A 13845-nucleotide genomic window follows, 5' to 3' on the forward strand; every position below is an offset into this window, starting at 1 on the left:
AGATTTGTAGTTTTGCTGGCAAGAGCACTGCTGCCACTAAACAGAAGTGAAGGCCAAGAAATGGTATCTAAAGATTACATTACAGCAGCGGGACCTCTGTCTTGGCTCCCTTAAACTTAAGAGAGTTAAGGATCCTCCATGAGACAACCTGGTTCAATCCTTCTCTAAAAGGGGAAATGTTTTTCTGAGGACAACTGAGATACATATAAATCTGTATGTCAACTGTATAGGAATGGAAGTTCAAATCCCAGTGTCTAGGACTATGAAAGAGTGATTTCTTGAAAGTATTGAATAGCAGAGGGGACAGTGGTGACGCCAGTTGACTTTGCCTTCAGAGAAAATTAAATGACATTGCATTGATGAAGATATGTGGGGTCTCATTTAAAGCACCGTCGGTGGACCATAAACTCACAAGAATAGGGTGATACCCCTGATATGCCAGCCCAGAGTAACACCACCCTCCCTCCACATCTTTTTTTCCCCTATTAGCTTGGAGGTTTATTTTTCTGCGACACTGCAATGCCGGCAAGCTGCCATACTATATCAACCGGTCCGAATTGTTTTAATTCGGACCAGTTCTCTGCTCTCTCTTTCAAAATTCAAACCAAATTGCTTTTCCACACGGGGAGCTGCATGTTAGCAGCTCCACATGTGGAAAAACAATGCCGGCTCCTGCAGGAGGAGGGGAGCCGGCGGGACCGTGGGGGGATTGGGGGCCCCCCCACGGCCCCCAACGGAGAGGGCCAGCCCCGGGGGATGGGGTCCCCGGGGCTATTAGTGGCCCGGGAGGGGGGCCACGTGGCCTCCCTCCCCAAAAATAAAATAAAAATTAAAAAAATTAGAAAGGCAGGCCCTGGGGGATGGGGTCCCCGGGGCCTTTAGTGGCCAGAGGAGGGGGGCAACGCAGCCCACCTCCAAAAAAAAAAAAACATGCCACAGGGGATGGGGTCCCCGGGGCTGAATAAGGCCTCGGAAGGGGGGCCACGTGGCCCCCTTCCTAATTTTTTTTTTTTTTTATAAAACATTAGGGGGCAGGCCCTGAGGGATGGGGCCCCCAGGGCCAAAAAATAAGAAAAACAAGGTGGGCTATGCAGCACCCCTTTTAAAAAAAAATTTAAAAAAAATACCGGCATCGCGCTGGAGGCCACGCCCCCTCATTTCAGCACTCTGCAAACATGCCCCTTAGCGCGTTTGCGGATGGGGAACGAATTCCCCTTAAATACTGGGGGTCCCTGGGGGCCAACTAGCCCACCAGGAACCTCCAGTATGCGCAAGGGGGCTGCGTTGCAGAGAGGTGTTCTGAGGCCACACCCCTTTTTACACCTCTCTGCAACGCAGCTCTGTGGCGCCTAATGGAGGTAGCTGGTGGGGTAGTTGCACACCAGGGACCCTCAAGTTTCAAGGGGGGGTAATGGTGAAGGGAGGGGGCGTGGCCTGAGGTGATATGTGTGCAAACACACCCTGTGGAGCGTTTTAAGTTCAGGAATTAATTCCACTTCAATCCGGAGGGTCCCTGGGGGACAACTAGCCCATCAGGTACCTCCAGTAAGCGCCACGGAGCTGCGTTGCAGAGTGTTGTAAAAAGGGGTGTGGGCTCTGAACACCTCTCTGCAAGGCAGCTCTCTGGCGCATACTGGAGGTACCTGGTGGGCTATTTGGCCCCCAGAGACCCTCAAGATTGAGGAGGAAATAATTCTCCAACTTAAACCGCGCCACAGGGTGTGTTTGCAGACATGTTACTTCAGGCCACCCCTCCTTCCTTCACCACTGTGCAAACACACCCCGTGGCGCGTTTTAAGTTGGGGGATTAACTCTCTTTTAATACTGAGGGCCCCTGAGGGCCAACTAGCCCAACAGGCATCTCAAGTATGCGCCAGGGAGCTGCGTTACAGACAGGTGTTCAGAGGCCACGCCCCTTTTTACACCTCTCTGGAACGCAGCTCTGTGGCGCTTACTGGAGGTAACTAGTGGGGTAGTTTGACCCTAGGGACCCTTAGGATTCAAGGAGACTTAAACTCTCGACTAAGAACGGCCACAGGGCGGGTTTACACAGTGGTGAAGGGAGGGGACGGGGCCTGAGGTGACATGTGCAAACACGCCCTGTGGCGCGTTTTAAGTTGGGGAAAAAATTCCCCTTCAATCCTAAGGGACCCTGGGGGCCAACTAGCCCACCAGTTGCTTCCAGTAAGTGCCACTGCGCTGCGTTGCGGAGAGGTGGTGCAGGCTGTGTCCCTTATTACACCTCTCTGCAATGGTGCTTACTGGAGGTACCTAGTGGGCTAATTTGCCCATAGGGAGCCTCAGGATTCAAGGGGAGTTAATCTCCCAACTTAGAACGGCCATAGGGCGCGTTTACACAGTGGGAAAGGGAGGGGACGGGGCCTGAGGTGACGTGTGCAAACAGGCCCTATGGCGCGTTTTAAGTTGGGGAAATAATTCCCCTTCAATCCTAAGGGCCTATGGGGGCCAACTAGTCCACCAGGTGCTTCCAGTAAGCACCACTGTGCTGCGTTGCAGAGAGGTGGTCCAGGCCGTGCCCATTTACTCTGCAAAGCAGCTCTGTGGTGCTAACTAGAGATACCTGATGGGCTAGTTGTACCCAAGGGACACTCAGGATTCAAGGGGACTTTATTCCCCAAATTAAAACGGCCATAGGGCGTGTTTGCACACGTCAGCTCAGCCCCCCCTCCCTTCACCAGTGTGCAAACGCACCCTGTGGCGCGTTTTAAGAGGTAGTTTTAATACCCCTGCCCTATTATATACTAGGGGCTTACAGAGGAGGTCATGCTAATAACAGGGGTACTCCAACGCATAGTGTTCTCTAGTGTATGTAGGTGTTTTAACTGTATTCTAAGTGTCTTTTAGTATAGCACTGGCTCTAGGACTGGTTAGTCAGAGTCAGTTTCCACCAGTACCCATCTGAAAAAGTTGAGGGTACAGGATAATTTTGCAACAAATACTCTTTCTCCATCTCTGTTTGTTCTTTCTGCACGTCTTCCTTCTTCCGGCACCTTTCTTTGTCTTTGAGGACTTCTGTAGCTTCTTTCTGCAGTTCTTTTTCTTCTTTCTGTGTGTTTTTTCTTCTTTCTTCACATGTCCTATCTCTGTAGGCATAGTTAGGAATTAGCATTTAAAAAACCTTAGAAATTCAGAGAAAAAAACATAGGTTTCAGGGGTGTTATAGTTAGCTGGACATTTCACTCATACAAAACCATTGAAATTCCCCCATTATAGTTAGTTCAGCTAACTATAACTCGCGCCCCCGCAATGCACTGCTGATGATGTCACATATTACATCACTCATGACATGGTCAGTGACATCACTGATGACATCACTGATGACATCTGAAATGTCCAGCTAACTATAACACCCCCTGAAACCTATGTTTTTTTCTGTGAATATATATATAATTTTATATATATATATTATCTACTGGCGGTCGCCAGTAGATAGTTATAGTTAGGACCGAGTTTCCATAGGAAATCTGAAAATTCTATTTTGAATAACTTTGGCGCCGGTTGACGAATCCTCGCGAAATTTTCAAAACTAATGGGGTGCTCCGTTCAGCTCCTACCCTGAAAGTCTTGGGGTGATTCGTCAGCGGGGGCCGAGAAAAAAGGGGGTCCCAAAACGCGTTTTCCCCATGCATTTTTCCATAGTACCTTTAGTCGAAGGTACAGCCCGAACGGCTGAACAGAATTACTTGAAATTTGGCAGAGAGGTAGTCCTCAGGTCAGGGAAGTGCCTTTTGCAGGTCTGGTGTCAATCTGTTCAGTAGTTCCTGAGAAAATAGCATTTAAAAGCATATAAATATCTATAAGCGCGCACCGTGCGAGCACCCTAACGTGCGCGAGCGTAATTCTGATTGGTGGTTACATGTTAGCCAACGTTCGAATCGGTCGAAATCAGGAAGTGTTGGCCGCCATTTTGTTTGTTTTCAGTGCGAGAGTGAAAAAGGAAGGTGGCGAACGTGAAAAGGGGGCAGGGTAGAGAGTTCCTGACCCCCTAGCCTTTGTCAGGGGGTCCCTGAAGGACCCCGAAGGCAGAAATTTTTTTTTTATTATTTTTTTTTTTTAAATCGCGGGGGTGCGCGCACCGTGCGCGCACGGTGAAAAAACAAAAAAACAATAATAATTTTAATAGGTAGTTTATTGTAAAATAAATATATAAAAAAATAATAATACATAAATAAATTAGCATTTAAAAAACCGTACAAATTCACTGAAAAAAACATAGGTTTCACACACGTTATAGTTAGGAATTAGCATTTAAAAAACCTTGCAAATTCACTTAAAAAACCATAGGACCGCCACTCTATCACAAGGATGATGTCATCAGTCATGTCATGAGTGATGCCACTGATCATGTCATGAGTGATGTAATATGTGACGTCATGAGCATTGGATTGCGGGCGCGCGAGTTATAGTTATCTGAACTAACTATAACGGGGGAATTTCATTGGTTTTTTACGAGTGAAATATCCACCTAACTATAACATGTGTGAAACCTATGGTTTTTTAAGTGAATATATATATACATATAAATATATTGTATATGTGATTGCATGTGTATATTGTGTATTTCTTTTTATAAACATGAAAATGGTTATCTTACGAATGTCAGATGAAATTGATAGCTTCGGTTTACATCTGTGCATAGAATATTGTGGGTAGTTCTTTAAATGATGAAGAAGCTGCAGTGAAGACCATTTTAGACCTTGATTGCTCCTCCCCAGGAACAGAGATGAACTGCTGATGAACTGCAGCACCTTTTTATTAAGCTTCACCACGTCTCAGTGAAAGAAAATGTCATGAGGGATTGATTTATTTACTACAGTGTTAAGTAATTGGAGATATCATCAGTGCAACCTTTTTTGTGGATAATTATGCGGCAGCCTGGGCGTGAAGGACGCCACACCCTCTGAGTTCAAAGGGGGCCCAAGAGGTTTTGAATTTTGCAGAACTTTAGGAACAGCTGTGTTTTAAGATAGAAAACCGGATGTTCTATTTCGCAGCCCACTGGGGCTGTATGAAGTCAAAACACGGAATTGAACTGAACCCACTTGGGAATTATCATACTACAAGCACCAGCATGCTCTGACCGGAAACGCACCTGATAGGTGCACTGGAAAAAATTAATTGCTTGCATGCAGTGAGAGGTGCTGTTTGAATATTGCAGTTGTATCCAGTGTCACTCTCTGAGGAAGGAGCCCTTGTGCTCTGAAATGCGTAAGAAAATGACTTTTATTGTTGGAGCTGAATTGCCGGTTTTACATTAAAGGCTTTTTAAGCATGCAGCAGTTTGGAGGCGTCCTAGCATCAGTGCAACCTTTTTTGTGTATATATATATATATATATATATATATATATATATATATATATAGAGAGAGAGAGAGAGAGAGAGAGAGAGAGAGAGAGATATATAGATATAGATATATATATTCTCTTCCAATCTCCCCGTACTTCCTTTCCGTGAACAGAGAGAGACGGACCCAAACAGGTAAGGCAGGAAATGTTGTTTATTGTCTCCCTCTGCGACGCGTTTCGAGCACCCTGAGCCCTTGATCACACGAGAAAACAAACGTCCGCCATTATTTTAAATGCTGGGTGTCTGCCCATTGGTGAGTCACATGTTCCTAGACATAGAGGAAATATTTTTACAAACCGGCATGTTTGTTGTGCAATTTAGCAAACAATTCCCACTTCAAAAAACACGTTAAAAATTCATATGTTATACATATTATGATTAGCATAATGCTAAAAAAGACACAAATGACATTATCTCAATATACTAACGCCTACTTATGGGTAAAAAGTGATAAAAGCATATATGCCAATAAATATATATATAAATAAATATATACTTAATAAATATAACATTGCGGTATTTGTGAAAAAATTCGCAATTGTGCAAATATGCAAAAGAAACCAATAGATATAGCAGCAACAAGATTGTTTGTCAAATTGACCTATCCAGAATTTTGCTGATTATAAGTTCCTCTAATATTATGACCTTAAATGTCATCATATGCAATGCATTTCGCCCCATATGTATAACATAGATAATTGTCTGCTTGAATGCTCCTTACAACATTTGTCAATATGTCTCTAACCATCCACCTAAATTAGGTAATGTTATAATGTCTCATGTGTTTCTGGGGTTCAATGACTTTTGTCTAAAGTTATAATTCCAATGTTGCTTTCCTAGCTTCTTATTCTCTTGTTTTGAACATGTGATATCGAATGAAAGTGTTTAATGCGACTATAAAAATCTCCAAACATTGCTGTGTATAGTATAAAACCCGTTGATTTACAAAACCTAATCTAATTGACACCTTATTGTTAACAAGAAAAGCGTCTAGAAAGCATTTTACTAAAACACCCATAAAAAACCTTAGAAATTCACAGAAAAAAACATAGCTTTCGGGGGTGTTATAGTTAGCTGGACATTTCACTCATACAAAACCATTGAAATTCCCCCGTTATAGTTAGTTCAGCTAACAATAACTCACGCCCCCGCAATGCACTGCTGATGACGTCACATATTACATCACTCATGACATGGTCAGTGACATCACTGATGACATCTGAAATGTCCAGCTAACTATAACACCCCCTGAAACCTATGTTTTTTTCTGTGAATATATATATATATATATATATATATATATATATATATATATATAAATATATACATATAAATATATTGTATATGTGATTGCATGTGTATATTGTGTATTTCTTTTTAGAAACATGAAAATGGTTATCTTACGAATGTCAGATGAAATTGATAGCTTCGGTTTACATCTGTGCATAGAATATTGTGGGTAGTTCATTAAATGATGAAGAAGCTGCAGTGAAGACCATTTTAGACCTTGAATGCTCCTCCCCAGGAACAGAGATGAACTGCTGATGAACTGCAGCACCTTTCTATTAAGCTTCAACACGTCTCAGTGAAAGAAAATGTCATGAGGGATTGATTTATTTACTACAGTGTTAAGTAATTGGAGATAACATCCGTCCAAGCTGTTTTATCAGCAACTGTCATGCTCATTGATTCTCATTAAGGGGCAGTTAATTGGGTTTCACGGGTCCATAATAAGCAGTGATTTAGTTATGGTACATCAGAAGGTGCTTCCTCTAAGGGATATTCATAACCTGCAGTTACCCATGTGCTATTCATGAGATGATTGTGAATATTATTGGTGTAACTAAAATATAGAATTATTACACACTATACATAATTATTAATCAACTAAAATATTAATCAAAATGAATAACTAATTACAATTCATTTTTACTCAATTAACTTCCCACCCTTTACCCCTACATACTGAGCAACCAGCAGCTAAAATAAAACTAAAATAAATAAGTATTCGAAACTGTACATAATTAATATCAATCACACACTTAAAAATAATTAATTATTACTTAATTAACTTCCTAACCTATCCCCCTACAAACCCAACAACCTGCTACAACACTATAAATTACTATTAGCAATGACATTTAAAAAATCTAAATTACCTAAAATTACAAAGTATATCTAAAAAATCAATAACATTTATACAAACAATAATAGCACATAAAATTAATATATACATGAAAACACATTAAAATAATAAAAACAATATTAGTAACTCATTATTTTGTCCATTTACCTTTGTGAATAGGCTCCCTATTGTCTCCAATACAATATACATGGAGAGGCTTGATGAGCAATACTAAATACTATATAATGTCAAAGAACCAACACTTCCAAATAGTGTTCTTTCTGTATTGCTTCACTTTACTCTTAAATGCATCATCACCATGAGCATTTGTATTTTTCACTGTAATGCCTATATTTATGTGTGTTTATGTATGTGAATATATTTACTTTATTCAATACATAGAAAATGGCAGGCCTGCAGCAAGCACAATCAGGTTAATTGTATGGACTACAGCTACCTTCTCGGACTCCTGCAGCAGATTGAAGATCAATGGGACCCTCAGATGTGCCAGAAAGAGCAAGTAAGAACTGCTGTTATACAGTTATTTCAGACAGAATGAGTACCTTGGAGAGAAACACCAGGTAAACTTGGTTTTACTTATCTGTATGTGGAAGCCTTGGCTGGATGAGTTGCTTAAAATCGACATCTACTGTCATAAAACGTAAGAGTTTTACTTTGATTCTGAAACCTGACTGTTAATCCCTGTGCTAATACTGCATACAGTATTCCTATAAATTCAGTGCAGAAACATGGTAAATGTTACATTGAAAGCATTTTCTGTTTGTATTCAATAGGGTGATGTATTTTTGTGGGATCAGGAAATGAACTGATGGGTTCAGTGATGTTTACAAACAGTTTTAATACATATAACAGTTTTACTGTGTAGTAAGTCGAATCTGTGCTATGTAATACAATATGATAAAACTTAAAGGGTGCACTTTTAGATAGTGGGCTTTATGCTTTATTTGTTTGATGAAATGGCCAGCATAGCTACATATATATATCACACTAGGATCTAACGTAACACATTCACCATTCTTTTTTCCATGGGTAAAAAACAAAACTTATTTCCTAAAAATCACAGTCTACCTAATGTGTTATAAATTGTGATTTTCAGTATAAGAGAATTTTAAAATGAAGAAATGTTTTAACTTTTCAATAAATATTTATTCAACTTAACTTGATCACTTTTACTATTCAACACAGAAGAAATGTTAGGACACATTGCACTGGGCAAGTTCAATTTACACCTTTTTGCAGCTTTGAAATATAGAATGAACCAAAGAAACTCAATGCTACACATCGTTTTTGAATGTAATAATAATGTAGAAATAGATTGTGAAATTATTGCACAATTAAGACACTGTTCCTTATACTTTAAAATGTTTGTATGTGTAATAGAGATGTTAAAAAATACATCCAAGAATCACATTTAAAAAATACCAACATTATTTTGCACCATTTTTTGAAAGCTATTGACCGATGCTTTTTCAGAGCTTCCAATTTGAATAATGGAAAATTATTTTTTCTTGTCTATTTACACAAAACAGCATTAATATTCTTGATCAATTTTTTCACTGTGCAAACCCTGTTTGCCCTTTTGCCTAGTAGCAGCAAACATTAAACAAATGTTTAAAAGATTAAAAAACACCCGACATTCAAAATATAAAATATATATAAATATTTTTCAAATACAGCGTAAAAATATAGGGCCTGATTCACAAAGCTTAAAATTAAACTTTTGTGTAAGTTTACTACTTTTTTGTTATTCACAAGCTACAATTTAATAGTAAGTTTACAATTGTGGAAACGGTATAAACTTACTATTAACTCGTAGTTTATGAATAGCAAAAACATAGGAAACTTACACAAAAATGTAAGTTTACCATTGTGAATCGGGCCCAGAAATGCTACATTTACACATCGAAACCCTAATACAGCTACCAAAGGTCTAAATATTAGTTCAGCATTATTGTGAAACTTCTAGTGAATAACATTTCAATAGGCTGCTGGAAATAGTTCTCTCTTTTCACACCTTACATGTATTCAGAGCATCGTTATGAATCTAAATGTAATGGGTTTTTGTCTGCAAATATTTAATAACAGGCCAGCTCGGATGAGGGGCAAGGCTGTTTACAGATGCTATTAACCAATTAAACTGTCTGTAATACAGCAGAAGTGTAAATGCTATATATATATTGGTTGGTGAACAAGCCTGCCGGTTCAGGCGAAACGTGTCCGACACTGCCGATGATTAAAATCTAATGTGGACTGTCAAGACGTGGCGTCGTCATTCCTTATTTCCTGAGGAGTGTGTTTTATATATATATATATATATATATATATACAACAGAGGCAACAGAGAGAAACAACTTCGGCAGTTAGAATCCTCTTTCATTCTATTACTTGACACTAAAATGCCTAATGGAATGAACACGAGCGAAGATCTTCATAATTTTTTGTAATTATCTGTATGGTTAAGGTCTGTTGTTTGAGCAATCTGTCAATGTATCACTCTACTTGCTTTGTCTTTATATTACACTGGCGGCCCTAAAACGTAGCATCATCAATGCACTTATTTTGTTTATCTGTTTGAACAGAAAACTTTTTTTCTCTGTTCTGTTTTGCCCTCTCTCCTCCTTTTATTTTATTCCCTTTCCCTTTTTGATCAAATATTTTTATCTCTTTTTTTTTCCTTTATGAACGATATTATATCGTTTTTAGTTTCATTTTATTAACTTGTTATTTTGGGAGCATTAATATGTATATTCATTAGAATTAATTAATGGATTTTAGACCTATTCTTCACATCTAATCATGTCAGAGATCAAATGTTAGTACTACAGCATTATGGGGCACTTGCCATGAATTTTCATTTGCTGTTTATTACTTAAACCTTTGTTCTTTACAAATTGCTGATATATTTATATCATTGATTAATCAATTTGGATTGAACCGCAGTGAATCATTTGCAACAGTGATTATGACGCTATACTCCCACAATTTAAGTATTTTGTTTATGTTTATTTTGAGTCAACTCTGTGATTGGGTGAAAATGTGTTTTTAATGGGAGGTCCGGCATCAGCGCGTCAGGTGATCAAGATCGCGGAGGCGATCGAAACGCGTCTGAGGCGGACACTTGTCTGACAAATTGAAAATAAAGTGTCAGGATTTGATCTTTGAAGCCGCTTGGTGTATTTCTTGGAATGGCAGTTTTGAACATTGACTGAGGTCCGTACCTGCGTTGAAACTCCCTTTGGGATATCGGGAGGTCAGGACTTTCTCTATATATATATTTATATATATATATATATATATATATATATATATATATATATATATATATATATATATATATATATATATATATATATAATATATATATAATAGATATATATACTCTGTTATGTTAGAATTGTCAAGCGAAACACTTACGGCTTATAGAGCCATTATTCTAACTTTACAGCATCTCATCAGATATGTTTTTGCTCTAAGCATTTTCTTTCTCGCTAATCCAGGAGCAAAGTTTAGCTGAAAGCCTTAACCTTTTCATCGAACACTGCTTCACACTTTTGCGGAATGTGCGAGACGCCTTTCCTGTCCCCAACCCTCTAGTAGTCACACGCTTGGAATTCCTACTCAGGTAACGTAATATAATGTCAATTGAAAGTGAAAATGGTGACTCATATAGTTACAACTCTTATTTTGCACTTTTAACCTGTCTTGTTTGGATCTGAGTTTTCATTAGCTGCGCTTTTTTCTGTTTTTTTGCCTCTGCTAGGTGTCTCAGTCAAATCCATGGCATGCAGGCTTTTAAAATGGTTTGCCCCTTTCATAATGAGCTTCACCTAGAAATTACCACTGTTGTAAAGGTATTTTATACTTTTGGATGTCTCTTTTTTCATTGTTCTGCTTAGAAAGCATAATGCATGATACTTTCAGACTCTGAGATAGGATATACTTTAGATATTATAAAGAGAGGTCTGTTTTTTCTTAGAACTATTAAATGTCTTCAGCTCTTGAGTCTACAGATAGTGGTAGAGTTAACAGATTGCATGGGAATGAAGCTTCACCTTGCACACACCTCCTTATATTAACGTAAACTTCAAATGTGATTCTGCTATAGATTTACATTCTATTGAATATCCAGGTTTAGGGGATGAAAACTTTGAAAGTTTAGAGGAGAGATTTTGAAGAGACAGAAAAGACGTAGAGATGGAAGACTGCTTCTCAATAGCCACAATCAATACGTTTTTTTGAGGATACTTTTTGGCTATGTAAACAATTGCACTTTCGACTCCTTAGCTTCAAATATGTCTTGTGTATATGTCCTAACCCCTGGTGTGAATTCAGCTCTAGTGGCATAGAGTAGATAGCACTGGTGCAGCATTGCTTTGTTTACGGAAAAGCTTATAGGATAGTATTTCATTATCCCACAAATCTGTACAAAGGAGCGTTCATTGTGATAAATACACTGCAAACACTTTCCAAGTTCAGCGAAAGCCTGTGTCCCCTATTTGCGAGGATTCAATAGTTTACACTCATAATTCAAGTCCCAGCGTTCTTCAAGGCAACTACTTGAAGTTCAGTTTGGTACATGCTAAAATTGTATCTGAAGATATGTATTTTAGATATCTGTTTAGTTCAGTCTGTTTTGTCACAAGGAATCAGACAAGTAAGCAAACGTTAGAGTTATGATTTAGTTCATGGCTATTTTCACACAATGGCACACATGGGTCCTGTGTTTAAATCAGAGTCTTTGAACAAAGGACAACAGATCTAAACTGGTTAATTTCTTTGAATTGTGAAATCCCACACATGGATTTATGAGGGAAGGATATGTATGGTTGTAATTAAACCTGTTGAAAATGTTTGAGTTCTCCTCAATGCCTCAACAAAAACTGTTGTTGTTTTTTTTCACAAAAAGATCTGAAAACGGCTCTAATGCTCCAAAAAGATGTGATAGTACTCCAAATATTGCTGTGATGAGACATGCACAGACTTATACATCTATAGATGGTTCAATATCATCCCTACATGGGGAACTCTAGTGAATTCTAAGCACGTACATGATCAATACACGATGAGTGCGGTCTGCTAATGACTAAAGGAATGACTATACCTGCACACATATAGTAGACGTGTGTCATCCTACAGAACTGACTCCAAGATGAAAGAAACAAGTACTCTTTAGAGGACAACCTTGAACAAATTAATTCTGAACTCAACCAAAACCACCTCCTGGGCCTACTCTTACCCAGGTCTTTAATATGATTCAGTGTAGCCCTTTTGTGTTTACAGTGCCTTCTAACCCACTGCTCCATCAACCCAAAACCAATGTAAATCCATCAGGAGGTTCTTATAGAGGGCAACTGGTCACCCCGGGGGGTCTCCAGGCACTAGGTTATGATGTCCTTGGTCGTAGAGTCATGTCTTGAGCTTTCTCCTGAATTCCTCAAGACCACTATTCATTATTATCCACCAACATCTGTGTCATTATTAGCCGCAGGAACATTTACCTGTATGAAAAGGCCCTCACCCCTTAATACCTAATGACCTACACATTCTTCCTTTAAGCCCTCATATCAGCACTTGACTAGATTAAATCTTTATTCTCACAAAATCTCCACATTTTAAAGTCCTTCACTCTCGCATCCTCCTTCCTCACCCATATCTGCCTTGACAAATAGCCTACTCAGTGACATCTCCCTTTTTAGCTTTGGCTATATCATTTAGTAGCTGACACCATAATCCCTGAACTAGAGTTCCTCATTTCACTGTCAATGCCAGCAGCGAACATCAACACGCTGAGCAATCTTGCCAGCATTATTAAACCTGATGAAGGAAAATGTGAATTAGTTAAGTGAATAGTTGAACATAATTTCCATCCTGTTATAAAGAAACTCAGAGTGGGTTACACAAGATTATTAAAGGGATGAGCTGTATCAGGTATTCAAGTGCACTCACAGATAAACCACACCAAAGAGATAGAAGATCTAAGAGAACTGAGAGCAGCTACTGTGACACAATGGACAAGGAGGCTTTTATGGTGTGCTTGGCGCGTAGCAGTCTAAACATAACAGGGCTATATTAAGTTTGCAATTGGTCCATCGAGGTAACAGGTGGACCACTAAGAGATGTTGGCTGGTGCACTCAGAGGGATAAAAGGCCATTAATAAAAAATGCTCCCACTTAAAGTACGACCTGTGCTTGTCTCCCCCCATCTGCCCAGCATGTCAGGTCATTGAGTGGTCTCAGCACAGCAGCAGCTGTCAAGCGCGTTTATTGTGGCTTCGCGCCTTACAAATGGCACTTTTTATTAAAAAGGACTGTCAGATGAGGCAGAAGGTTT

General features: G+C 39.2%; 1 protein-coding gene across 2 annotated transcripts in view; it reads left to right on the forward strand.

Annotated features, from left to right (window-relative positions):
• BAIAP3 (BAI1 associated protein 3) overlaps positions 1 to 13845 on the forward strand; it is a 1035958-nt gene that overhangs the window by 880799 nt on the left and 141314 nt on the right. For both annotated transcript variants that reach the window (XM_085629280.1, XM_085629278.1), the window contains exons 15-17: positions 7896 to 8013; positions 11012 to 11136; positions 11275 to 11365. In XM_085629280.1, coding sequence (XP_085485406.1) covers positions 7896 to 8013; positions 11012 to 11136; positions 11275 to 11365 — 334 coding nt within the window. The remainder of the gene's footprint in view (positions 1 to 7895; positions 8014 to 11011; positions 11137 to 11274; positions 11366 to 13845) is intronic.

Source organism: Triturus cristatus, chromosome 10 (assembly GCF_964204655.1).
Source record: "Triturus cristatus chromosome 10, aTriCri1.1, whole genome shotgun sequence".
Lineage (NCBI taxonomy): Eukaryota > Metazoa > Chordata > Amphibia > Caudata > Salamandridae > Triturus > Triturus cristatus.